The sequence below is a fragment of the Rhinolophus hipposideros genome (assembly GCF_964194185.1).
Source record: "Rhinolophus hipposideros genome assembly, chromosome: 20".
Lineage (NCBI taxonomy): Eukaryota > Metazoa > Chordata > Mammalia > Chiroptera > Rhinolophidae > Rhinolophus > Rhinolophus hipposideros.
The window spans coordinates 19280717-19306982 of NC_138066.1; the positions used below are offsets into that span (position 1 = coordinate 19280717).

Genomic DNA, 26266 nt, shown 5'->3' on the forward strand with positions numbered 1-26266 from the left:
TGCAGTTCTAGTAACCTGGCTTTCTGATTCCATAACAGAGGGAAAATAGAAGGGACATGGCAGGATGCTATTAGAAGTGACCCACTAGTAGCCAGCAGTAAGAAGAGTCTGGTTATAGTACCTGGTTAACGACCCGCTCACAACCTGGCAGTCTGGGAGAGGACAACACAAAATTTAAAAGCAGGCTTGAGTCTTAAAGAAACACAAGAATTTGGGGCCATTTAGTATAGGAATGAAAACCCCATCAATTGCTGGAGAAGACATCACTCGTATAGCCCAGATCAGCACCTGAGGCATCCTTAAAAGACTGTGTAGGGGGCAGCCAGGTGGCTCAGTTGGTTAGAACGCAAGCTCTCAACGACAAGGTTGCCGGTTCAATTCCTGCATGGGATGGTGGGCTGCGCCCCCTGCAACTAAAGATTGAAAACGGTGACTGGACTTGGAGCTGAGCCGCGCCCTCCACAACTAGACTGAAGGACGACTTGGAGCAACACACTGTTCCCCAATAAAATTAAAAAAAAACACACAAAACACTGTGCATATACCCTGAGTCAGAACACAGAGACATGAATGATGCATGTTAGGTAGTGTTCCAGAAAAACAAAATAGTTAAATACTCTTTTAGGGTTTAAAGAAGTATGCGTCAGTCATCTGCAAAATCTACTTAGATGGAGTGTTGGTGAAGATGCAGAGAAATTGGGACCACTGTACACTGTTGGAGGGAATGTAAAATGGTATAGCCATTACAGGAAACAGTATGGCTGTTCCTCAGAAAATTAAACAGAATTACCATATGCTCTGGCAATTCCACTTCTGCGTATATACCTAAAAGAGTCAAAAGCACGGACTCAGTGAGATATTTGTACACCCATGTTCATAACAGCATTGTTCACAGGAGCTAACATGGAAGCAACGCAAGTGTCCATCAGTGGATGAGTGGATAAGCGATACGTGATTCATACATACCATGGAATATTATTCATCCTTTAAAAGGAAGGAGATTCTGGCACGCTCTATAATATGGATGAACCTTGATGACATCATGCTAACTAAAATAAACCAGTCACCAAAAGATAAACACTGTATGAGTCCACTCAGAGGAGGCACCGAAAGAACCCAAATTCATAGCGAATGGTGGTTGCCAGGGACTGGGAGAAAGGAGAATGGGAAAGTAATGTTTAATGAGTACGGAGTTTCAGTTTTGCAAGATGAAAAGACTTCTGTAGGTGGATGCTGGTTGCCCAACATTGTGAATGTACTTAACGCCACTGAGCTGTACACTTAAAACTGATTGAGATGGTAAGTTTTATGTTATATGTATTTGACCATAATGAAAGGAAAATCAACTGATGTGGAATCGCCTCATCCCCCAAATGGGTGAGTGACTTATTACTGGAATCAAATTTGAAACTCCTCCAAACCCTTCCTGCTCAGCACCAGGGAAGTGTGGGCAGAGACCCATGTGACCATTTTGTGTGAACACCTAACACAAAATATTTGAACAGAAGTGGGGTAAGAGATCGTTAAAAGCTAGGCTGGGTGCTGACCATAGGAATGTCCCTTATTCTCTGAGAAGGAAGGATGACAACTTCCAGAAGGGATTCTGCCTGTTAGCACAAGAGGGGTTCCTGGGCAGCTGTGCACTTAGTAACAGGTTCTCCTCGTTCTGTGCACTCATCCAGGTTGCCTTTTTCCTCTACAATGGAGTGTCGTTGGATCAGTTTGTGCTTCAGGTAACCCACCCACGATACCTGAAGAACTCACTGGTGTACCACCCCCAGCTTCGAGCACAGGCTTGGCGTTATTTGACGTACATCTTCATGCATGCAGGGTGAGTACCTATCTTCTTTCGCTCTATCAAGAGTCCCTGTGGAAAAATAAGTGGCCCAGATAGCTTGGATTGGCATATATTTTTTTAGTTTATTTGACCTACCTGGACACAAGATTTGGGGTGGCTCCTTGAAACTCACCTAATACCAAAATATGAGTTAATTAGTGAGTGTGTGTGAGAAAGGGGAAAATAGAGGAAGGAAAAATGACAAAATTCCGTGGTGAGATCAGCATAAACATACACAGCATGTGAGTCTCTGTACTTGCTGGCAGCGGGTTATTAATCTGTTCTGAGATTCCCAGTGGCCAAAGCAAAGAGGGAAATGTGGTCAGCTACTAAATTCATTGTGCGTAAACTGTGTGTGTGTGAGTGTGAATGCCCCCGTAAGTGAAATAAAGGACAGAGCTATTGAAACTGCCTTCCTCCCAAGGTGCTCTCCATCTATGGTGAGTCTTCTTGAGGAATTCTGGCAATACTTACAGCTTCTGTTCACAGAGCCATGTGGCCCTTTTTAGGGCTGGAGTGCGATCAGTTCTTACCAGGCGAGGTGAGCATCCAGGTCCAAATCCCTTAAAAAGCACTGTCTTGGCTGGCGACCATTTTTACGCAGGAGAAGTGCTGAGTGTGGAAAGCAGAGTCCCTGGACACCAGACCTCTATGGTGTCTTTCACAGCCTCTCCAGAGAGAGAAGTGAATTTACTCACCGTTAGTCTGGGAAAAGCCCTGGGGGATGCCTGTCCCTGGAGATAGAAAAGGGGAGAAGATCCCTGTGGCCCCCGTGGCGCCATCATTTTCCTTCCTTGGCGGAAAGACCCACAGTGGCCAAGAGGGAGCCCGACTGTGAGCCTCCCTGCCTACTGAGCTTCTAAAGCAGCACGAACACCAACCCCTAATTGGCTGCGTCTGCTGGCGGTGGCTGTGGGATGAGGAGACATTTTGATGGTGGCCGATGGATGTCTCCACTCTGAGTCAGAGGGCATTGTTGGCACAGGCTGTTCACCTTGCCTTTTGTGTCCCAGGCTTTGCTCTCACAGGGCCAAGGAGCTGAGGGAGGGAGGTATGTCGAGCATCATTCTTTTCACGAGCCAAGAGCTGGAGACCACAGGATCCAGGGGGATTCCTGCCCAGGCTGCCCAAGGGTTGGGACTACCTGCTGTATTGGCACAACTGCCCTCTTGCCTCCTCTGATCCCTTCAGGTGAGGAGGAGAATGGACAGAACCTCCTTTTCCATTTTTTTGCCTCCAGGAGTGGCCAGAGCACTGAGCTGAGGCCCATGGTGTAACCTTGGGCCTTTCTCTGGCCATTGCTTCTAATGGATGCCTGCCAGGCAGAGCCCTGGGAAGATTCTCCAGGCCTGTGATTTTGAGGGCGGGTTTCTTGGCTGCTGTAGACCGGACACAGGGACAGCTGGCCAGCATCTAGGGACAGCCCCGCAGGGTGACCTGTTACTCAGGCACACGCGCTCGGCTGGTTGGTGAATTCAGAAGTCACTGTGGCAAAGAAGAAGGAGCTCAGGTTGGGAGGCAGGAGCTCTGGGTTCCCCTTACCCAGCCTCTTCTCTTCCAGCATCAGGTTCGAGGCTGTCAACCAAGGAGACAGGACCAGAAATTTCGGAGGTCTCTCTGCCTCGGAGCCTCATGCTACCACCCGGTTCCTTTGCTGTGAATTCTTCTGACATTTCTAATCTAGAATTCTGGCACAACTCATCTAGATGCTGGCAGTCAGGGAGTGCTAGAAGATTCCAGGCGTGGTGAGAATTTGGGACAGAGCCTGATCTGAGACCTGAGCTAGCTTACAGGTACCCTCCTGGGTAAGCAGGTGCCCACATGCACTGCCCACAGCAGAGCAGTTGGCCTCCAGGCCAGGTTCTGCAGACGAGGCCAGCATCCAGACCCCTTGGTATCTGCTGTTACCCTATAACTTAAGCATCCCCAGAGAGCTGTCCAGATGCTGTAGGCTCAGTTTATATGAGATAATGGATGTTAAAGTGCTTTGTAAACTAGAAAGCACACATTGATGTAATAATAGTAATGTTACGACCATTTCTCGTAACATTTGCACTCGGCTAGACACCACATAGCAATGAGATCTGGTTGCAGGTATATGATAGGGTAAAAAGGAAGGCATTCACAGGGTAGGAATACCCAACCCTGAGAGTTTGGGAGTAGAACAGATTCCTTCTTACCAGAAGGGAGAAGCCTCTCCTAGGAGATTTTAAGTGATAACTTTGAATGATTAAGTTCTAAGAGATAGCGCTAATGCTTGCACTTGTTTTGAAAACAGTTTTCTCTTTCAATATCAGTAGCTCTTACAAATAGAGTAGCAAGCCAGAGCGCCCTGGTGGCCTGGTGAATGGAGCAGGTCCTGCACATCCGACCTGAGCTGTGTGTGGTCCCAGCCTGGCCACTGAGCAACTGTGTGACTCTAAGTTAGTCATTCCCCATCTCTGAGCTTTGGCTTTTCGTGTGTCGACCAATGGAGTTGCTGGGTCTCGACCAGGGTTAGCCCCTCTCCCTGTGGCAGGTGCAGACATTTCCAGGTACGGCCCAGGTCCTGCACGTGTGTTCCTGTCTCAGGTGGCAGGGAAGGTGTGGAAGGAGCACTCTTTCCAAGATGATCGGTCTGTATTGTAATTCCTGCCTCCCCCTCTTCACCCCCCACCAAGATCTCCTCAAAGGCAGGGATAGGGTCTCATTCACTACAGGATCTCCAGCATCTTGGCGTGCAGTGTTTGTTGAATGAATGAATGAATAAATGAATGAATGAATGAATGAATGAATGAATGAAGTGTGGTCTCTCTATACAGGATAGAACACCTGGGATTGAACGTGGTGCTGCAGCTCCTGGTGGGGGTCCCCTTGGAGATGGTGCACGGAGCAACCCGCATTGGGCTGGTCTATGTGGCCGGTGTTGTGGCAGGTAGGCAGGTGGGCCCCACGTCCACAGGGGAACCCTCCCCAAAGAGGTTGGGAAGGCCTGTGGGGTCGGGCAAGCCCCAGGCTTCCAGGAGACCCAGGACCTTCGTCACCAAGGCTCCTGACTACTAGGGTTGTCCTCCAGTCAAATCTCCCCATCTCCCCTGGGAGGCTAGAAAGGGAACAGCCACCCAGAGAGGGAGACATGTGATGGCAGAAGGGAGGAGAGCGTAAGGTTTAGAACAGGAAGACTGAGCAGACTTTCAATCTTACACCATCGTGTTGGAGCTGTGTGAGCTTGGGGGAATTCCTTAACCTCTTTGGGCCTCATTAAGCTTTCAGGGGGAACTAATAAGATCTGAGGTGACAAATGGTGTAGCAAACAGCGTTATGAGCTGTGCAGGGGCACAGTAAGATCCCTGTAGTGACATCCAGGTGTGGGCGAAGCCCGGTACCTCCCTGGCCAGGCCAACACTTCTACCCACAGGGAGATCTGACCTCTGCCAGGCTGGCTGCTGTCCCCTTGATGGGCCCACTGCTGACAGGAGAAAGTCTGGCCTAACAGGCAGCATTTGTGCCATCTAGAGGACTCTGGGTCCCCGGGCTGACTCGGCTCACGTGACAGGTGATCGTGGCCTTGAGGACAGTGGCAGCCTGACTTTCCCCTTTCCCTTCCCAGTGGGAGGTGAAGTGGGTTGGGGTGAGCTGGGGACAGCAGAGCAGATTTCTGCAGCAAGTCTGCGTCAGCCGGGCTCCTGAACACAGGAATGTCCCTCGTGATGCTTCCAACTTTATGGTTGGTTTTTTTGTGTGTGTTTTTTTTTGTAACAAGGTTTGCCACCTCAGCTCTTCACCTTGACAGCTGTGCCCAAGGGAGCTTTGTGTGTAGGTTTAAGTAAGATCTTAATCCTTTCTGAGTGGCATTAAAGTTGTCATCAGGAGAGTGGGCAGCGTCAGCCTCGTAAACACTGGGTAGGCAGGGACCCTGGGAGTCACTGAGTGGCTTCAAGAATCAAGAAGAAGGGTCCCACCCCATCCAGGCGAGGCTGCTCTGCTGGTCTGTGAACCCTCCGCCTGGGAGATTGGTGCAGCTCCGGCTTCCTCTGTTCCTCTCTGTGCTGAAGTTAAAAAAGCTTGGTCCCCTCTGATAGCACCCACACCGGCTTCTCCCAGAATCCAGCACCTTCCACGTCCTTGAACAAAAGTCTAAGGAACATCTCTGAGTGTCAGACTTCCTCAGCCACCCACACAGCCCTGGGTCTTGACATCTGGAGATTTAGAGCCCCATTCTCCCCACCTAGATCCCAGAGACCCAGATGGTAAATGGCGAGGAACAGGAGAGACACACGGAACACTTGCAGTTAGCAGTCAATTAGATGGCAGTGCCAGTAACCCAGACGACAGACATAAGATTCCAAGTGACGCAGGCCTCGTCCAATCCAGATGACACACAGCAGGGAGACAGCGCAGGCGTCACTTTCCAGTGGTACCAGTGCAGAGTGGGATGGTGCCCAGACAGAAGTGGGGCTTGCCAGCGCCACACGAGGGTGTGGGGCAGGATCACAAAGCAAATGACGTGCCCTCGTCCGTCTCAGGCATTGATTCAGACCAGAAGGTGCTCCGGTCACAACATATTACGTTCATTATCTCCAGGATTGAGTTGACCGATCTCCCTCTTCGTCCCTCCTCTTCGTCCCTCTCAGCTCAGAATGGGGGCCTGTTGACAGATAGCCAGACCCTGACTGGAGAGCCAGTAGTTACCAAAGGCCTGTCCTGTGCAGGCTGTATTTCACCCTCACACCAACCCTGTGAGGCAGGTGCTATTACTCCACCTGTTGTAGATACAGAAACCGAGGCTTACAGAGCCGGTGGCTTGCCTAAGAAGACACAGTCGGAAGTGGAGCTGGGTTCCAACCCAGGCTGTCTGACCTGAAAGGCTGTGCTCTAAACCACTGCCATGTTACGAGAACTAAAAGGCAGGCCTTTTCCTGTGTGCAGACTGTCAGAAATCAAGGGAGGTCTTAATAAACGCGAGGCCCTGCTCTTTAATTGCTGCCCCATGACAATATTCTAAATCCAAGGCCATCACATTTTGTAACGATGACAGGTGACCTCTGCTGAGCATGTCGGGTACTTGGGGCATATGATAAAGGGTTCCTGTGTGTTATCTGTTGTACCCATCCCAACCATCTTATGAGGTGGGTACTGGCACCCCCATTTTACAGGCAGTTCAGAGCAGTGAAATGGCTTGTTCAATTTGCTCAGCTAGGAAATACTGTATCGGTTGGAAACCCTTCCTCCGCCCTGTGCTTCTAACCAGTGCTTGAGGCCAATGTGCATTTTACTTCTGGCTAACAATTATATGGCTCACCACTTAAATACTTAAAAAAAAAAACACCATATCTTGAATGCCCCACCAAGCTTTTATTATAGATTATAAACAAGGCAGGTGTGCATCCCCAGAGCCTAACACAGAGTTCAGCTCGTTAAGCAACAAATATTTGTAAATGAAAGAATACAGAAGTAAAGTTACATTGTTCTGCTGATTTTGAATTTGATTTTTATTTGATGACCAAGAGAGATGTTAGAGAACACCTGCTGTAAATTTTCCAGGGTAAAATGATCATAGCTGTGCATTATGGCAAAGTCACCAATTTATCCACACGCTGCTGTGGGCCCAGAATTTTGGGGGAACAATTTGTAGCCCTGACTAGAGCCACTCCTTTGGTGTGCTGCTGTGCAGAGGTGTGGTATGTCGCTTGCCATTCTCTCCCCGCCGTGGCCTCCGTGGAATCCATACTGGCCTTACTGAACTGTCATCCATTAGGTTCGGAGAGCTGATTAGGAATCCTGCTCGCCCAGGCTTCCTGCCCTGGGGTGGCCTTTATTGCTATACTGATAGGCACACATGCCGTGTTTGTATTTGATCTCTCCTAGACCCTCTAGGGCAGGGCCAATCTGCAGTCACTTGAGGAAAGTCTTCATGCCACAAAGGGAGGGCAGGTGGATCCAGATTGTTACCTTCAAGGTGCTAGAACCAGGATCTGAGCCTCAGACCCAGCCCTGAGGCCAAGGCTCAGATTACCCTGGAGGTGCCCTCCAGTGGGTGGCAAACGTTGCTCCCCAGGCCCCACCCCCATTCAGCCAGAGGGCCTCTCTGTGTGTGCTCTACTCCATGGGGTAGGGTCTGGGTAAGGTTTCCTTTGAAAAGAGGGTTTCACTGCTCAGAAGTTGGAAAGCCTTAGACCTCCTCATTTCACAGAGGTGAAAACTGAAGCCCAAAGAATTCAGAGGCTATACCCAAGGTCACACAACTAGGCAGCCACACTCTCATTCCATGCTTCTGCCACAATCCCAGGCTGACTCCTTGCACTGGGGTTAGGACTCCAATCCACTGGTAGGGTGAGGGAAAGGTCAGTGTGTGGAGGCTGGATCCAGGGGGTTCCTCTCTGATGCCTCTGCCCCTGGTGGACCACTCTGGGGAGGCCGAGGGGACAGAATCTTGGCTGGTTTGTGGGGAGTTGTGCTGAGGAAAGAGGCCAGCCCAGGGAGGCTGGGGCTTCCTCTGTCCCAACGGTAATTAATGAGGAGCAGAGGGGCTTGGGCAACCAGCCCACCGGGAGAGCGTGGGAATCCTTTGTCATGCAGATCCCCTTGCCTGTCTATTTGCCACCCTGGGATTTTTTTGGTTTTTTCTCCCGTTATATATGGTTGACCCCATGGCTAGGCAGTAAAAGAAAAAAAAGGTTATCTGACAATAGATCAATACCTAATTAAAGCCGGAGGGAAGGCATGAAAGGGGAGAAGAAAGATTTATAGTTGCCCTGGGAGGGCAGAAGGACTTGGGAGTTCTCAGTTGATAGTTTGTTCTTTCCTGGGAAATTACATCCCCCTTGAGACCAAGAATCTGTGGTGGGGATCTCCTCCTTGAAGGATCTCAGAGCTGAGGAGCGTGGAGAGAGGTGTGGCGGGTATGTGGGGAGAAGGCGGCTGATGTTACAGGGCCTCTCCATACCCAGGGTGTCGGGTGCTCTGGTTCCTGGGCTCAGCCATCTCCTTACTAGGAGACCCTCCACCCTATAGAACCTGCAGAATTTGGCCTTCTGCCTATCCCTCCTCTCAATCCAGGCAGCAGCTAATTGGCTCATGAGCCTGCAGGCATTTTCCAGTGGTGATTTCTGCACACTCACCCAGGCCAGCCATTTCTCATCCTCTGAGCCCATGGGCTCTACCTCCCAGTTATTTTTAGTTTCCCATGTCCTTCCCTGGAAGCCAAAGCATTGATCACACTTAAATGAGACCGGAACAATACATTTCCCATCTTCTCTCTGCACAGCTTTCCTCCCAGGACAAAAAGTTTGTCATCCCCCCAGACCAAGAGTCTATACCCTTCTTTCCCCCAGAGGGTGTGACATCGTCTTTCTCTTTCTTCCTGGGGACTTTGCAAGGACACTTCCTCCAAAGAAGCCCCCTTTGCTCGGGAGAGCCTGTTGGCCCTTTGTGATTTCACTCAGCTGGAGGAAGGTTTTGGAGGTGATCTCAGCAGGTTTCTAGATGCTGTTGAGCAAAGAGAGTGACAGTAGAGTGGAGGTTGGACTCCCCACCTTGGTACCAGTGTGGGGAGTCGCTGCTGTTCAGGCCAAGCACACAGGTTTTGTGTCAAGCAGACCTGGACTCACATCCGGGGTCCAGCCCTCCCCATCAGATGACTCTGGGCTCAGTCTCTTCATGTCTGCAATAATGCTACTAGCACCTTTGTCAAAGGGCGGTCTTGAGTGTTCAAGGGGAGAATGGATGTGAAACGCTTGGCCAGTGTCCTAGAAGTGGTAGCTGTTTCTGCAACAGTTTTTGTTACCGCTCCAGAACCCTGAGACAGCACATTGGGAGGCAGAGGTTGGCTAGAGAGGCAGATGCTCAGTGAGTCTTTCCTCCACTGAGTCTTTGTTCCCCATCTGTAAATGAAGTTTGAATCAAATGGTTCTTTGAGCCATAAATTAATCCTCTAGGAGGCTCCAAGGCAACATGGGATCAAGGAAGAGACTTTTGCTCTGGGGTCTTACCCCTGAGGAGGCAGCATCTGAGGGCCTGGGGCTGGGGTGGGGAACCGCCTCCAGCATTCTTGAATTCTCTGTCTGTCCCAGGATCCTTGGCGGTGTCTGTGGCTGACATGACCGCGCCAGTTGTGGGCTCCTCTGGAGGGGTATATGCGCTTGTCTCTGCTCATCTGGCCAACATCGTGATGGTGAGTACCTCCTGCCCCAGAATGCCTTTCTTGGCCTGCCCTCTGCCATCACTGGGCGCCGGGGGTTAATGGTCTGAGTTGGGTTTTAGATCCTCGTTCACGCTCCAGTCCAGGCAGACCTGGCAGGTAGCAGAGTTCACAGACACGCCTCACCCTCTGTAGGCACCTTGCGAATGGGGCCCTGTGTAGAGGATTCGTGTTTTCTCCAGGCATGGCTTTTCCTGTGAATTGGCCCATGTCTCTATGCCACCCCTTTCTCACTCAGTGGCTTTAAAAGTGTTAAAATTCATGACCACTAGCATATATCATAATTGTAATCGTGGTTTGTCATAGATTGTTCAAAGTCGAGGGACCTTAAAGATCATCGCATCACAATTCTCAAATTGGAAAGAAGGCTCTGAGAGGTTAAGTGATTTGTCCAAAGTCACAGTCAAGTTTGTGGCAAAATCGGGACTTGAATTCACATCTCCTGAAAACCATTCAAGTGTTGTTTCTCCGTACCAGCCTGTCACAGTGGTGTGATACTGCTGTTCCATTTCTCATGCTCTTCTTTGCCTTCTTCTGAAAGGCCATATGGTTTAATGGTTACGAGTGTGGGCTATGAGTGAACCCCAGCCTCTCACTTCCTAAAAAGTGACCTTGGGCGAGTGACTTAACTGCTTTGTGCCTCAGTTTATACGTCTGTGAAATAGGATGATATGTGATGAGAGAAAGTGAAAGTAGTCACTCAGTAGACGTGTTCACTTAATTCCCTGATTCTTGCAGGAGAGGCCCAGGTGGGTGCCACATAGATACAGGGTCTTCAAGGCAAGACATAGGAATCAATCTGATAGTCTCAAAGGAGGTGAGGGAAGACTGCTTCCTTGTTTTGGAAGCAGTCTGAGGTTTGGAGCCTGAAGGAGGAGTCTCTGGCAGTGCTTGGCTAACTCCGGCTAATACTCCTGCTGGCCTGGGAGCCTTCAGGCAGGGCCCAGGTCTTACTCATCTGTTTCCCTAGTGCCTGGCATAAGGCTGGGCACATGGTAGATGGTGCCCACGAAATTTTGGTAGATGAAGGAAGGAATGAATGAACAACGTCCAGAAAAGGCCTAGCTTCTCTTTGGGGTCCTCTGGTACTCACCTCCCTCCTCCGTCACTGTCTTCACCATGTGGCAGGTGCGTGAATACTCAGTTGCAACAGTTTTTGGGAGTTCCTAAATTCTCCCATTTCGTTTTTGTTATTGCCACTCTCACCGGCCCTGCTCCTCAACACCGTCCCTTTTTTTTCACCAAAGTCCCCTTTGTATGTTGAGAGAGAGAGTATGAGAGGGAGAGAGGAAAGAAAGGAAGAGAGAAGGGGAAAGAGACAGACAGACACTGACTACACTTGCTACTTGCCTAAATTTTGGCAACTTCCAGTGAGCGCTTGGAGAACTACAGCAGGTCTGGGAAAACCTGTGTGAATGCGCAAGTCGGAGTGTATGTTTGTGCACGTGTGTTTACACATACATGGCTCGGTCTGCCGAGAACCAGGAAGCAGGGCTGCCGCACATGGCCCTCTTAAGTGGGTCATTCTGTATCAGTGCCACCGCTTTCCCCAGATACAGCTCTTCCTCTGAGTTCCAGCTACTCCACTCTCCCCTCCCCCTGCCCCCATTCCTTTCTGTAGGGGAAGAAAATGATAACCACCCACCCTCCTTTTCCCCCCAAGATGTGTTTGTGTGTGAGGGAATGAACACTCACAACCAAGAGGACATGGGAAAGAACTAACAAACAGGAGTTCGTAAAGATGCCCTGTTTCCCCCTCCTTCTCCACCACATGGGAAACAGCCCTGATGCCCCAGGAGTTCCCATGGTGAGGGCAGACCACCCCGGGGAACCGTAGGGTGTGGCATGGGGTGGAGGAGGGAGGTGTGAGAGTGGTTTTGTTCCAGTTTACACTTCTCTCTGGCAAACAGCCCATGTCCGTGGCCGAGGAGATGAGCAGCCCCATCTGAGAATACATTGCCCTTCCAGAAGGACACAGCTTCCCCTGGCCAACTGGGAGCTTTGCAGTCCCCAGAGCATGACATATGGTAGCCTTTTCCTAGAAAGCCGTGTAGTGCTTATTGGACAGTGAGAAAAACACCAACTCATTTTCTCATTAAAAAAAACAACATTGGTTTCCTTTCATCAAGAGGTCACCTTTTACCCAAATTAGTTCCGTGCCCAGCAATTCAGAGATTCCTTGGGTCAAACCCTATGAAATTGTCATTTGTGTGGGTAAGGAGCATTTATTTAAACATTGGCAATTTCATGTGGTTCAACCGAATAGATATACTATTGATTTTAATTCCGAAATCAAGATTGGTCTCTATATGTATACACAATAAAACACCTTGTTAGTATAAAAAGGAGAAAAAGCAAGCACTTGACAGTCATGAAAATCTTGACAGTCGGGCTGGCCGGGTGGCTCAGGTGGTTGGAACGCTGTGCTCCTAACACCAAGGTCGCCGGTTTGATTCCCACATGGGCCAGTGAGCTGCACCCTCTACAGCTAAGATTGTGAACAACAGCTTTCACTGGAGCTGGGCTCCTGTGAGCAGCCGGAGGTCGGTGTGGGCTTACTGTGTGCTGCTGTGTGCTGCCATGTGACATGGGTTGCCAGTAGTGGCCTGCAGCCAGCAAGAGCTGCTGTGAGCAGCCGACCAACGACGGCAACTGACTGCCTCACCACAAGGCTTATAACACCAGCATGGGCCAGGGAGCTGTGTCCTACACAACTAGAGTGAGAAACAACAGCTTGAACCGGAGTGGAGGTGGCGGATAGGGGGGAGGCGGAAAAAGGGGGGGAAAAAGATTTAAAAAATAAACTCTTGAAAATCTGGGTTTGAGTACTAGTGTCACCATTCTTTTTTTTGTTTTTTAAAATAAATTTTATTGGGGAATATTGGGGGACAGTGTGTTTCTTAAGGGCCCATCAGCTCGAAGTTATTGTTCTTCAGTCTAATTGTGGAGGGCGCAGCTCAGCTCCAAGTCCAGTCGCCGTTTTCAATCCTTAGTTGCAGGGGGCACAGCCCACCATCCCTTGCGGGAGTTGAACCGGCAACCTTGTTGTTGAGAGCTCACGCTCTAACCAAGTGAGTCATCGGCCACCCCCTAGCATCACCATTTTAACAGCTGTGAGTTCCTTATCCTAGGACGTCAGTTCTCTCATCTATAATTTCTTCTTCACAAAATAGTTGTGAGAAACACATGAAAAGAAGTGAATGGGGAAATGTTTTCTGTGTGGCAAATCACTATAGAGCTGGGAGGTCCTGTGTGTGTGTGTGTGTGTGTGTGTGTGTGTGTGTGTGTGTGTGTGTGTATTTATATTAATATATATGTATACATATTTTTTATCTTTATACATTCTGTCTTATCTCTGTACAGAGAATAACCAAAAAATGTGTCCTTTTTGTTCTAGCTACTACATAATAGAAAAATGTTTGACACTCGTGTTCTCAGGACTATCTATTTAAATGAGAGATTTTGCTTAAATCAATGTGTGTTTTATATTTCGTAAAAACACTATGCGTTTCGAAAAGCTTGCAGTTTATATCAAGGGAGTAAATTCAGAAACTATTTCAACAAAAGATCTGGAGGGCGGAAGAAGCCTACAACCAACCAAAACTTCTTATTTTGAACACTGGAAATATAAAGATACACATCATTGAATGATTTATTCATTGTTGTTTGCTGGGACCCCTGGGTCTGATTTCCATTTTTAAATATACAAGATATTTACTCACACTTTGCTCCATCTGACAAGTGTTTTCCCAAAAATGTTTGAGATCTGAATTTTCATAAATTGAGCCATATTGTCAATGCACAAGGAAAAGGTGTCTTTTAAAGACACAAAAGATTCCTGTTACAAGGTGCACTTTATTAAATAAAAACCCTTTTGTAGGACAAATAATCACTCCCTAATTTATCTGTGTCGTGCTTTCCCGTTTCCTGTGTTGGGTTTTCTTGAAGTCATTTAACAAGAAACTGCTTCTACCATGGCTATGGAATCTGTGTTGGAGAGCAAGCTCCCTGCCTGGGTTTCAGACTCTGAGCCCTTTACTGGCTGGGTGAGCAACGTGCCTAGGGAACTGGTTACAGCCTTGTTGGCCCTGGGTGAGTTACCATCTCACTTGATGAGGCTCTGGGAGAGAATGAAATTAAAGGTCCTGCAAAAGGTTTGTGTTCCCCAGGGACCTGCAGGCTTTTCAACATTTATAGCAGCGGCAGTGCTGGCTGTGTGTGAGATTTTCTTCTTTCCTGTTGTTTAACTGCACTCATTTTATTGGAGGGAATAATGGGTTGGGCAAATGAGGCAGCTGGTGGGAAGGGGTGACTTTCTAGTTTAACCCCTCAGCTGCTTGGGAGACTGGTCATTTATTGATATTTGCTCAGCTTTGGGGGGCAGCTGGGGCATCCAGAAGGGACAGAGCACAGAAAGACTGAACATGACCCTGTCCCAAAAGTGTGGGCAGACAGAGCCCTCACTGGGAATCCTGTCAATCTTGCCATTAACTCACTGTGACTTTGGACTAGCTTGCTTGGACCCTCAGTGACAGAGAATGTGACTGGATCAGCTTGACAAACTCCAGTGCCTTCAGGGTCCAGGCAGGTATTATAAACGAAGCTGGACTGGGAAGCATGGAGGCAAAACTGGAGCTCCTCAGCTCCATCCAAGGTCACTGAGACTCAGAAGTCTTAAAGCCGCTGTGCAGGGGAGACTCACTGTTTTTGCCTCAGATCTAGACACTAATATCAGACATTTATGTGATGTTTACCATGTGCCAGACAGTGTTCTTAGTGCTTTATATGTATTAATTCATTTCACCTTCACAAAAACCTGGTGAGGTAATAATTGAGATAAGCATCTTTGTTATTTCAAATTTACAAATGAGGACACAGGAGAAAAAGCAGTTCTGAGCCACCCCACCAATGGTCTAAAAAATAGGGACGATGCTTTCTAAGGTCCCGGACTGGGACAAGAGGGGGCATGGACCCAGCTGACAGAGAGAGTAGCCAGTACAATCTAGACTTTCTTTGCCCAATAGTATCGCTCAGAACTCAGTGAAAGAGACATCAGGTAAGATATTCAAGGTTTTTATGAGGAAAAGGGATGTTAGAAGTGTTCGGTATCACTTTCACTTTTAGTTGTGGTAAATTAACATAATTTATCATCTTAACCATTGTACGGATACAATTCAGTAGTGCTAAGTGCATTCACACCATTGGGCAACCATTACCACCACCCATTCACATAACTCTCTTTTCATCTGGCAAAACTGAAACTCTGTACCCATAAAACACTAATTCTCCATTCCTCCCTCCCCGCAGCCCCTGGCAACCACCATGCTACTTCGTGTTTCTATGAATTTGACTACTCTAGGGACCTCACAGAAGTGGAATCATACAGCATTTGTCCTTTTGTGACTGGCTTATGTCACTTAGCATGTCTTTAATGTTCATTGAAGTTCATAGTATGTATTAGAATGTCCTTCCTTTTTAAGACTGAATAATATTCCATTGTATGTATATACCACGTTTTCTTTCTCATTTTATCTCTCAAGGGAAATTTGGGTTGCTTCTACTTTGGGGCTATTGTAGTAATACTGCTGTGAACATGAGTGTCACTTCTAAGGGACCCCTGGGTGGACATCACAGGGAAGCAAAGTCTGGTACGATAATAGGAAGAACTTGGCAGTGATTAGAGCCCCTTCACAGGGTTACCCCAGGAGGGTGATGAGCTCCCTGTTGCAGGAACTGAAGAGCCATTTTGTCAGTGGCTTGGCAAAGGGTGTCCCCTTTGGGAGGAGATGGTCCATCAGATGACCCCCAAGGACCCACCGACTCTAGGATGTCGATCAGGAGAGGCGCTGAAGGGCTGCCCATCATCGGGTAACAGCGCTAGCTTGGAATGGGTTGCCAGATCCAGTGGAGGGCACCAACTCCTGTTTTGTTCCCTGTCTCCTGGCGAGACTTCTCTGGGGGCAGACACCAGCGGGTGACAATGTTGTCCTGCCATCTGCTTTTTAGCACAGAACATGTCAGGGAGCAAAGATTAGATGTCCTCATCTAAAGAGGTGCCGTGTGGCGCCCATCTCGCCTTTTGTAGAGAAGGGCTTTCGGGTCAGTGAGGAATAATGGAGGAAAGGGAAGAGATGGGCAATAAGCCCAATACTGCAGAATTTCTCCCCCTTTTTGGCAGCTTCCCTTGCTTGCTCCACTGACGCTTCCACAGACATTATTGTATGTGCCAGTACACAGGGACTCTGTAAAGTTTAACACATGTCCCCCAATGTCAAAGGGATGTGAGATGTGTCCCCCCAGTTGGGCCTGGGCCAGGCAGCAAAGGCAAAATGGATGGTGGGAGGGAACCGAAGCCCCTGCCTGTACCCAGCTTGCCTCCTTCTCTAGGGCTGGTGTGTTCCAGGGAGAGACTGGGCTCGTTTCTGTGTGTGCCCGTGCATTGGTGCAAATGGAGTAGTGCTTTGAATGCACTGCAGGAGTGCCCCTCAAAGGAACCCCATGGCGAAGTCTTTTGTAAAATGAAAAGTCCTTTTGTGAGGTGAATAATTGTACTCTGTTCATCTGCTTTGGAGGTTCAAAGTGTTCAGAGAGTCTCAGGGGAAAGAGGGATTTGTTTGAAGGCCATCTGGCCCACCCCCTTTCCAATGCTGGATTCTAGAGCATTCCCTCCAAGTGATGCAAAGCCCTGTTTAAACCCCTCAATGATGGGAAATGCACCGTCCCCCAAGATGGATCATTCCATCTTTAGGCAGCTCTGCTTGTCAGAAATGGAAACAACTTATGTTGAGCTAAGGGGAAAAAAAATCTCTCTCTGAAGTTTTCATTCATTGAGTCTTCTGTTTGCAGGTTACAGTGAATGTACCTTATCCGTGTGTTGATTCACTTGATACCTGACAGCAGTGAACTTGACCCTTGGGTCTTCTCTTCATTCATTCCTCATATGCAGGATTTAGAGTTAGTTTTTTTGGTTGTTTGTTTGTTTGTAATCATCCTGATGGTTCTGCTTTGACTTTGCTTGGTTTGCTGTCCTGCATCCCTTTGCAAGCGTGGGACCCAGCCATTAATTCAACTCTCAGGTGTTGTCTGTGTGTAGAGAAGACAGGGACTCTCATCTCCCTAGATCTGGATTTTCCTCCTCTGTTCGTGCAGCTCAAGAGCTTTTGGACAGCAATAAACTTACCATGGCCTAAAGTCTCAAAGCCTTGCTGGTGTGACCTGCGACTAAGCCACAACCCCCTCATTCAGGGTTTAATGAAGATTATTTTTTTAAATGTCAGGTTTTCTTAAGCCAGATTCCTGCAGAGGAGTGATCTGATCGGGAACTAATGGAATTCTCTCCTTTTTTCCTAGAACTGGTCAGGCATGAAGTGCCAATTCAAGCTGCTGCGGATGACTGTGGCCTTGGTCTGTAGTAAGTCCTGGTGGGGTCAGGGGTCCTGCTTTGGGCCTGGAGGGTAGAAGGATGGCACAGTCCCTGCCCTTCAGGGGCTGTGGTCAAGAAAACAAGGGCCGGCCCGGTGGCTCAGGTGGTTGGAGCGCGTGCTTGAACCGGAATGGGGGTGGGGGGAGGTGGAAGAAAGGGAAAGAAAAACAAAAGAGTCCATAAAAAGAAAACAAAAAGGGAGCCATGTCAATAATGTGCAACAAAATAGGGATGTTAACAAGAGAAGTCTGGCCTACTCTGCTACTTCTCAACTTTTCTCAAACTTTTTATTGACACATAATATGCAGACAGAAAAACACACACAGGGTAAGTGTCTAGCTCAATGACCAGCACCCCAAGAAAAATCACCTTTTGGGTGATTGAGTCGATCCTTTGAGAGCTCCTGTCGGAAGCTAGACACCCGTTTCCCAGAAAAACACACCTATGCATACGTGCATGCACCGGCGCACACACACACACACACACACACACACACACACACAACTGATAGTTTTAGCAGGTTTACCAACTATAATCCATGAACCTCTACAAACAGGGTGGTGCGGGCCCTAGTGGGGAGAAGTCAGTTCCACCTGCAGAGGTCATATTGAGTGTTCAAGACAGGCAGGTGTTCGCCATGCAGACAAGGTGCAGGAGGCCGTTTCCGGCAGAGATGCAGCATTAATAAGACAGGGGCCGGTGAAGGGTCACAGCCGGCGAGTCAGTGAGCAGAACCAACCTATGAGATTTGGAACTGTGCGTGGTTGTGATAAGAGGTAATGGGAGTCAGGTCCTGAAAGGCTTTCCATGCAAAGGGAAAGATTGGACTTCAGCCTGAACACACTAGGAGGCCACTGGGGGGCTTTAAATAAGAGCCTTACTGACAGATCTGAGTTTTAGGAGACCAGCCAGACTGCAATATAGAGAAGGAGCTGAGTGCTCAGAGATGAGACCAGAGGCCAAGAGGCTCATTCTGAGATAGAGAGAGATCATAATCTGAACAGAAGCAATGGAGATAGGAAGAGGGGACACACAGTCTCTCACCCAGTTCTCAGAATACAGCTGTGAAGAGGGTACTAGTAGGCTTAATTTACAGGTATGTGCTCAAGACTCAGAGAGGTAAGTTCCTTTCCCAGGGTCACCCAGCTAGAGGTGACAGAGCCAGAATTCAGAGCCAGCCTATGCCATTTCCAATGTCGCACACTTTAGCCAGGCAGGGTAGGAGCACCTTGGCTCTCTCCGTCTGGGTCGGCCACTGACTACGTGAGGAAGAGGAAGACTGAGTCAGAACAAGCATGGGATGGAGGGGCCCGTGTGGGCTCCACTCTGAGCCACTTTGACGTCCCTTGCCTCATACATCATGGCTTTCAAGACTCTCTGGTCTCAATTTCCTGGATGGGGTTGGAGCATTTCTACTTCTAGAGAGGAACTTCCAGCCATAAAGCCCAGAGACTCTTTGAGCCAGGACAATGGGGATCAGTGGGGGCCAGTAGGGTGGGGTGCTAGGGTGAGTATATCTTCCCTGTCTGCTCAGACTCTGAGTTTGTTTGCAAGGAAGGGAAGAGAAGCATGAGTCTTGCTGTTTAAAAACAACAACTCTCAGCATCATAAAAATGAAAATGCGGTTTTGGAATGGGGGACCGTGTCTTTCAAACCTCCCTTGTGGAACACGGCCTGCTAAACAAAGGCAGGAAAGATACCCCTGGGCCTGGGGAGGAATGGACACAGTGTTCATCCCTGGCTGCTCCTTTTCCGCCATCTATCGGCCATCCTTGGAGATGCAGGGCCTGTGACAGAAGGTTAGGCAATCCGCAGGGGAATGTACATCCCTCGAGTGGTTAGAATGGTGAGAGGGGCACTGTGAATTAAATGGTAACTGATCAAGGACAAAATTCCCCTCCAAGGGCTTTCTTTCAATCTGTTATGTTTTCCTTGATTGTAAAACGGGAATAAGAACACCTGCCCTCAGTGTCCGTGGGTGGCAGGTAACAAAATGGCACAGTTTCCCAGCATCTCTCCCTTCCAGAGAGTACATTCCCATTGGATTGGCCAACCCAAGAAGTTCATGCAAGAAGGATGGATTGGAGAACAGGATGTGGGCATTTTAGAATCTGTCAAGAGAGAAATTCCAGCAGTTTGTTGCAACTATTTATTTCCAGTCCTTTTCCCATCTCCCCCTCCATCCCTACCTTCCAACCACAAGAGTAATGGTTCTGAGGGCTTCCTAAGCGTTTTGAAATAACACATAAGAACACTTTATAAACTGTAAAGTGCTAGCGCATATTGCAGTTGTTATTAATGTTCCAGCAGTGTAGCCTGGTACATAGAGGCTGAGACTTCTTACAGATGGGGAGACTGAGCCTCCAGGACCCATGATGGCAGGGGTTCGAGTGCAGTACCTTTGGGGTGCTGCATGAGCCATCTCCTCTGCCTGGAATGTTCCTCTGAGGGTCTTCTCGTGATAGTCACATCTCAGCTCAAATGTCACCTCTTTACGGAGATCTTACCTGACTTCCCAAACTAAAGAATCCTCCTTCTTAAACCCAGCGTTGATTTGAAATCACCTGTTTTTGTTTCCCATAGAATTTCTCATACTGAAATTATCTTATGTATGTAACTGTATGCTGGTTTATTGCCAGATCCTGTAAGCTCTGGGAGAATAGAGATTTGTCTTCTTCACTGCTCTATCTCCAGCGCGTAGAACAAACAGTGCTTGTCTCGTTGTGAATGAATTAATGGGCCAAGGGGGCACCTGGGTGGGTGGGTGGGTGGATGGATGGATGGATGGATGGATGGATGGATGGATGGATGGGAGGATGGATGGATGGGAGGATGGATGGATGGATGGATGGATGGATGGATGGACGGACGGACGGACGGACGGACGGATGGACGGACAGACGGACGGACGGAGTGCAAGGTCTGTCCCTCAGCCCCTGCCCAGTGGCCCTCCTGTGACTTCTCTGTGCTTCTTCCCTTTGCAGTGAGCATGGAGTTTGGGCGGGCTGTGTGGCTCCGATTCCACCCATCGGCCTATCCCCCGTGCCCTCACCCGAGCTTCGTGGCGCACTTGGGTGGTGTCGCCGTGGGCATCACCCTGGGTGTGGTGGTCCTGAGAAACTATGAGCAGAGGCTGCAGGACCAGTCGCTGTGGTGGATCTTTGTGGCCATGTACACCATCTTTGTGCTGTTCGCTGTCTTCTGGAATATCTTCGCCTATACCCTGCTGGACTTAAAGTTGCCGCCACCCCCCTGAAGGGCTGGGGGACCAAGGTCGGGGAGGGGAGGGCGAAGCAGCATCAGGAAGGAACATCTGTGTTCTTTTTCTCATCACCAGCTCAGTGAGGCCGCGGAGGACAGGACAAGCGACACTAGGCCGCTGTAATATTCGTGTTCAGAGTTGGACACGCACTGGAGGCTCTTTTCTGAGAAGCGTCTGCTGGAGAAGTTGGATGTGGCTACCATTGTTTTCTGGATCGTTCTGAAGATAATAGGGCCAGGGCAAAGGCCTGGGGTGGGTGACAGGGGCCGTCCTCTGGGCCGGGCTTCTTTCATGCGTTCAGTGGTCGCCTCCCCCATTACAGGTCGGGCAGAAGCCTTAGCCTCCACTCTGAGAGACCGTATGGGTGTAAGCAAGGCCCTTACACGTATGGGGGTAGTAGCAGGCAGGCCCTTGTCCAGCCTAGAGATGACTGCAGGCCAGGAAATGTGCCCTCTCCAGCTGTAGGGTCTGGTAGACATGGTGACGTTGGCCTGGAGGAGCCCAAGGTGCCCTTCTGTGCCTGTCGGTGAGCACTGGGTGTGGCCTCTAGTGCCCGGGTGGGTGGACAGAGGAGGGAGATTGTGTCACTTCAGGCCTCACCCTTGCCCTTGGGGTACACAGCAGGAGGAATCCCAGCAAGAGGGAATGAACTTCACCCCAAGTTCCACCCTGGGGAAGTCCCAGGACCAACTGTGCCGTCTCCCTCCCTTTCTCCAGAATGCTGATGTCTCACACCAGTGGCCCAACGTCCCTTCCCTTCCATTGCCCTGACACTACATGATGCCTCTCCTTTGGTTGTGGAAACGGTGCTCCGAGGTGTGTGCGCTCGCACGGTTTGGTGGGCGGAGATGCTGGTGTGATGGGAAAGACCACGGAAGGTGTGGAGAATACTGTAGAGGAAGCCTGAGGGGCAGCGGGGGTCTGTGGAGGCGCCTTTGTGAGAGGAAGGGAGGGCCTCAGAGGTGGAGGGTGTGGTTGGTGTCTGAGGATCCTTGCTCTTAGCAAAGCTTGCCCCTCCTTTCCCACGCCCCCACCCCTATCCCTTCCAGGCCTCTGAGAATCCCTGACCAGTGAAAGAATTGTCCCCGATGAGGGGAGACCTCGCACCCTTCCAGGGCCTCTCAGGATCCTGCGGGTTTCCTCACCTTTGCCAAGTTCTGCTCTGGGGTGGCATTCATATCTGACAAGGTTCTGTTCTTTCTCCCTTAGGAGGGAAAGGGCTTTGGGGGTGCAACACAGGCTGGGGCAGGAATGTTAAAGCCATGTTTCCTTTTGAGTCAGGAGGACAGGAGGTTGCAGCTAAAGGAATTCTACTTTAGGCAGCAGACTGCTTCCAAAGAGGAATTGTTGGGTGTTTGGGGGAGCATCACGGGTGAGGACAGCCCACAGTCAGATGCTCAGAGCTGGGAGGGAACGGAACCCCATCAAGTGCATCCCCGCCCCCATGTCACAAGTGGGACTGTGAGGCCAAGCGAATGGCCCCCTACTAGGAGCTGCTGCGCCCCCAGGGGAGAGTGCCCCCAGGGGAGAGTGCGGGTCCTTTGACAGAATGTCACTCTCTTTATACTGCTCTTGAACTCCCAACTACTGACAGACCAGAAGGATGAAGAATCCAAGTCTGGGAGGCAAAGGGGCTGGGTTCGTGCAGGAACAAGGACAGGAGTGTGGGGACCGCCTTCTGCCAGCCACGTGCTCATCAGAGCCGTGGTGTACTCCGAGGGCCGAAGTCAGCCAGGCCAGACATTTGGAGGTCTTGGGCCCCTGTGGCTTCCTATCCCCAGTGGCGACACATAAGTGGGCAGTCTTCCTACCCAGGGCACCCCGCTCAGCCCCAGGCTATGCCAGGCCCTTCCCTGCCTTTGCTGAATGCTAAATAGATTGTCCTGGCCCCACGTAGGACTCCCGAGGTCGTGCTGCACTGTGCCAGTCCTGTGCTGAGGACAGCCCACTTGAGGTGCCGTGGGCCCAGATCTTTGGCTGAGCTTTGTCGCCCTGAGACACCCTGTCTGTGCCCTTCCAGCCATTCTGTGTCCTCTTGAGAGAAAGGTGTAGCTGGAAGAGTCAGCTTCTCAGGAGAGGAGACTGAGTTGGAACTGGGGACCAAGAAGACTTGGGGAAGAATGAGGAAGGGGGCCTTGGCCATGGGCTGCAGCTGCTGCTGAATCTAAGTGCTGAGGTCCCTTCCTGGAGGAGCAGAGGCAGCTAGTACCTCTCCAGGTCCTGTTTGGCACCTGGGGCTTCTGGGTTTTGCGTGGAAAGAGCAGAGAGCCACCACTGTCTTTGTCTGGTGTGGCCTGGAGAGGGGCCTTCTTCTCTCAGGGGTAAGAAGACTGTGGACCAGAAGACTCTAGAAAGCCCTCAGAGAAGCATTCAGTTCCCTCAGGGCTTCAGATAGAAGCTGGTTACTGAGAACGACAGCCTGAGTTGGAAATCCCACCTGCCGTCCTGGTAACTGTCCTTCGAGGTCTGGAGCCTAAGAGAGCTTCCCCGACGCCGTCGGCCGCCAGCCCCTACTGCTCCGTTAGCGGAGTATCCAAAGGCAACCCAAACGTTCTTTGGTCGGCCTATCACCTTCTCTACTACCCTCCACCAACCATCCTTTCCAAGCAGGGATGACAACAGTCACTTCATACAACCCAGGTCTCCCACCCAGGACCGGAGACAGCTGTCTGGTAAGAAAGGTTTCCTTTTTGGTGTCATGCTTTCTCCTCAGCAGGTCCCTTTTTTCCCCTCACTCTCAGGATCCTGCTGGCATCATTCTCCTTCCTCACCCAGTATGGCCACCTGGCCGGTGTGTGGGAAAGTGAGGGTGCAGTGAATCTTCAGTCTGGACGAAGATCAGATTTGCATCCACACGACACAAGAGCTGAAATCTAGGGATTCCGCACACAGCAGCCACAGACTTGCTCTCTCGTTAAACAGAAGAGGAATCACAGAAACAGGGGTGGGAGGAGAAAACAAACCTTCAAAGGAGAAATTTCCTTTCAATGACACCATTAATCATTCGTTTTTTAATTAGGAAAAGCTCCCTAATGAGGCACTTTTGCCAGCTAATAGGATTCTCAATTTCCATGAGAACTCTTCTTGCCCAGAAGATTAGGGGAATCAATTGCTCACAAAGCCCAGATCTTTCCCCCGTGTCCAATTTCGTTTGCGAATAATGCAGGTTCCGGAGCACAGCGAGCACAGCGCAAGCCCTTTCCTGGCGTCATATTTGTGTTGCTCCCAGGGCTGGCTGGAAAGCGCCAGCACTCCTCTGCCTTAAAAAACAGCCCCCAACACTGAACTCCATGCCCCCCCATACACACACAAGGACTTAAATGGAAAACAAAACACTGCAATGTTTGTTTCTAAATATTTTTGTATTGTGTACATTCTGTATATTTTTGTTGTAACATATTATTTGAGCACAGATTCCATTAAAGATTTTTTTTTAAGGCCTTGGTTATTCAGAAAGTGACCAGAAGGGCTGGCCTGATTGGGGCCTGTTTCATCTCCATCTGGGTCAAGGTAGGGGGAGAGAGTGGGTAGCAGGAGTGGTGGGTCTGTGATTTATACAATACAAATCGGGCATTGGTTCTTGGTGCCTGTGTTTCAGGTTTGGTGGTTCTTAACCTTTCTTGAGTTACTGAATGCTTTTGAGTGGTTGATGAAAACTATGATTTCTCTTCCTATAAAAATGCACAGATAGACAGTTTTGTGTATGATGCGGGGAGGAATGGCTGTGAATAAGGAAACTGATGCATGGCTTCCGGGCCAGAACCTGTGTGCCTGCTGTCTGCCCCGCCTTCCCCTTCCATCCTTACTCTATACCCCGATGAGAGATTAATACTTGGACTGCTATTCTTGGAGGAATCTTCTTTGAAATTTCCTAAGTACTTCCTTCTTTACCCTGACAGCCTAGTCTTTAGGCCTTTCTGGGGGCTGTCAACAGCCTGTCCCCTGATCTTGAGGAACAATAGGAATGTTCTTCATGTCAAAGGACGTGGTCAATTCATACACAGAAGGGGCAAACGAGAGGAGCATAAATGTTACAGGTAAAATCTGGTGCTTGGTAAGTTTAGCGATCAAGTGCGCTTTGAGTAGAGACAGCCTGAGAAATAAACCAGTGGCAGGGTATATAGTTTTGTTCATAACTGTTAAATTTCGTGAGGATTAAACTACCCTGTTAAATTCAATATGGGAGTTGTTTCCTGTAATATTCTTTCACATCAGTTTCCTGTGTATTATTTTTAAATATTTCTAAATGCTGCAGAAGTCATTCCAAAACAAACTTTAGAGTACAGTGCAGACTAAAGGTCAAAGAACCCACTTCTCTTTGGAGCGCAAAGTGACTTCCCTATAAGGAAAGTCGGGACCCTGTCTGAGACCAGTGTTCCCACGTCAGTCCTGGGCTCCCACACCTGAGGCATGTAAAGGCAGGCTCCTTGGACACCCCAAAACTGTTCAGTTAGCTTTTCCTTTGGCTTCCTATCACTTCTCTTTTCACTTTTCTGGTTCCTCCCTCCTATCAGATTCTCATTCTCTCGGTAACTTAATAAGATGTTTACCAATAATGTAATTATGAAGAACATTTATTGAGTACCTACTATGTGCTGGGTACTGGAGGAGGCATTTTCAATATCTTATTCTCATGTATTGTACAGCTACTTGGTGTGAAGTGTGTGTAAACATCCCCATATTGACACGTGAGGGGAAGGCTTAGGGAAGTCCCGTAGCTTGCTGGTCGTATGTAGCGTGGCTGGATTCCTACCCAGGGCTGCCTGGTTGCAAAGTTCATGCTCTCAGCCCTCAGGTGTCTGTATAGGACTTCAAGGACTCTAACTCTGTAGAGGTGTCAGGGTGTTTGTTTAAAGATCCTGTCTCACTATAGTAAGGCCATCCAGGAACAGTAATGAACCTTGGACCATTCACCCAGTGTCCACTTAACAGAATTTCCATTTTGTCCACCCTCCTGGTAGTAGTTTACAGGAAAATCCACAGCTAGCAATTCATTACTGCTCCCTATCACCCTTGATTTCCAGAATCTAGCATTTATGCCAACTCAGAGTGATTTAAAGTCGGTGAATCCCACTCAGGAAGTTTAGCAGTTACAGAACTGGAGCTGCCCTCTTAGACCCAAGTGGAAAGACTTGATTGAAGCCAGCGGGGTTTCCATTCCTGAGAAGACATAGGGTTAGCAAAGTGTAGTCCTAGTAACTGAATCTTATTTCCGAGAAGCCTGCAGCCTTTTCTGGCATCTGATACAAGTGATCCTCTGGTACAGGACAGGCATTCTGTCATGGTTAATAATGAATGAGAGTGAAAGGAAGTGACCTGGGTTATTGCGTGCTACAGGTGTAACTTTACTGGACAATGAATAAAACATTGTGATGGAAATTGCTCTTACACCCTGCCTGATGACTCTTGTAAGATGCAGAAAGATGTATCCCAGCAGGTGATTTGATTTTCAACAAATTCCTTAACATAACAAGTATAATTTACCCACAAACTTGTTGTGAATTAATTAAAATGTCAGGCCTGAGAATTGAGCTCATTAAATAAAAATGACTGCATTGGTGAGAA

The 26266-nt window shown here is 49.1% G+C and overlaps 1 protein-coding gene across 3 annotated transcripts in view; it reads left to right on the plus strand.

The window, feature by feature from the left end:
• The window catches only part of RHBDL3 (rhomboid like 3), a 51517-nt gene that overhangs the window by 20979 nt on the left and 4272 nt on the right, over positions 1–26266 (plus strand). For 2 of the 3 annotated variants that reach the window (XM_081029176.1, XM_081029178.1), the window contains 5 exons: positions 1683–1831; positions 4639–4751; positions 9889–9989; positions 17367–17427; positions 20424–26258. In XM_081029176.1, coding sequence (XP_080885302.1) covers positions 1683–1831; positions 4639–4751; positions 9889–9989; positions 17367–17427; positions 20424–20695 — 696 coding nt within the window. In that variant the 3' untranslated portion in view covers positions 20696–26258. Of the gene's footprint in view, positions 1–1682; positions 1832–4638; positions 4752–9888; positions 9990–17366; positions 17428–20423; positions 26259–26266 lie in introns of those variants that run through there. The other variant, XM_081029177.1, reaches the window with a different exon arrangement.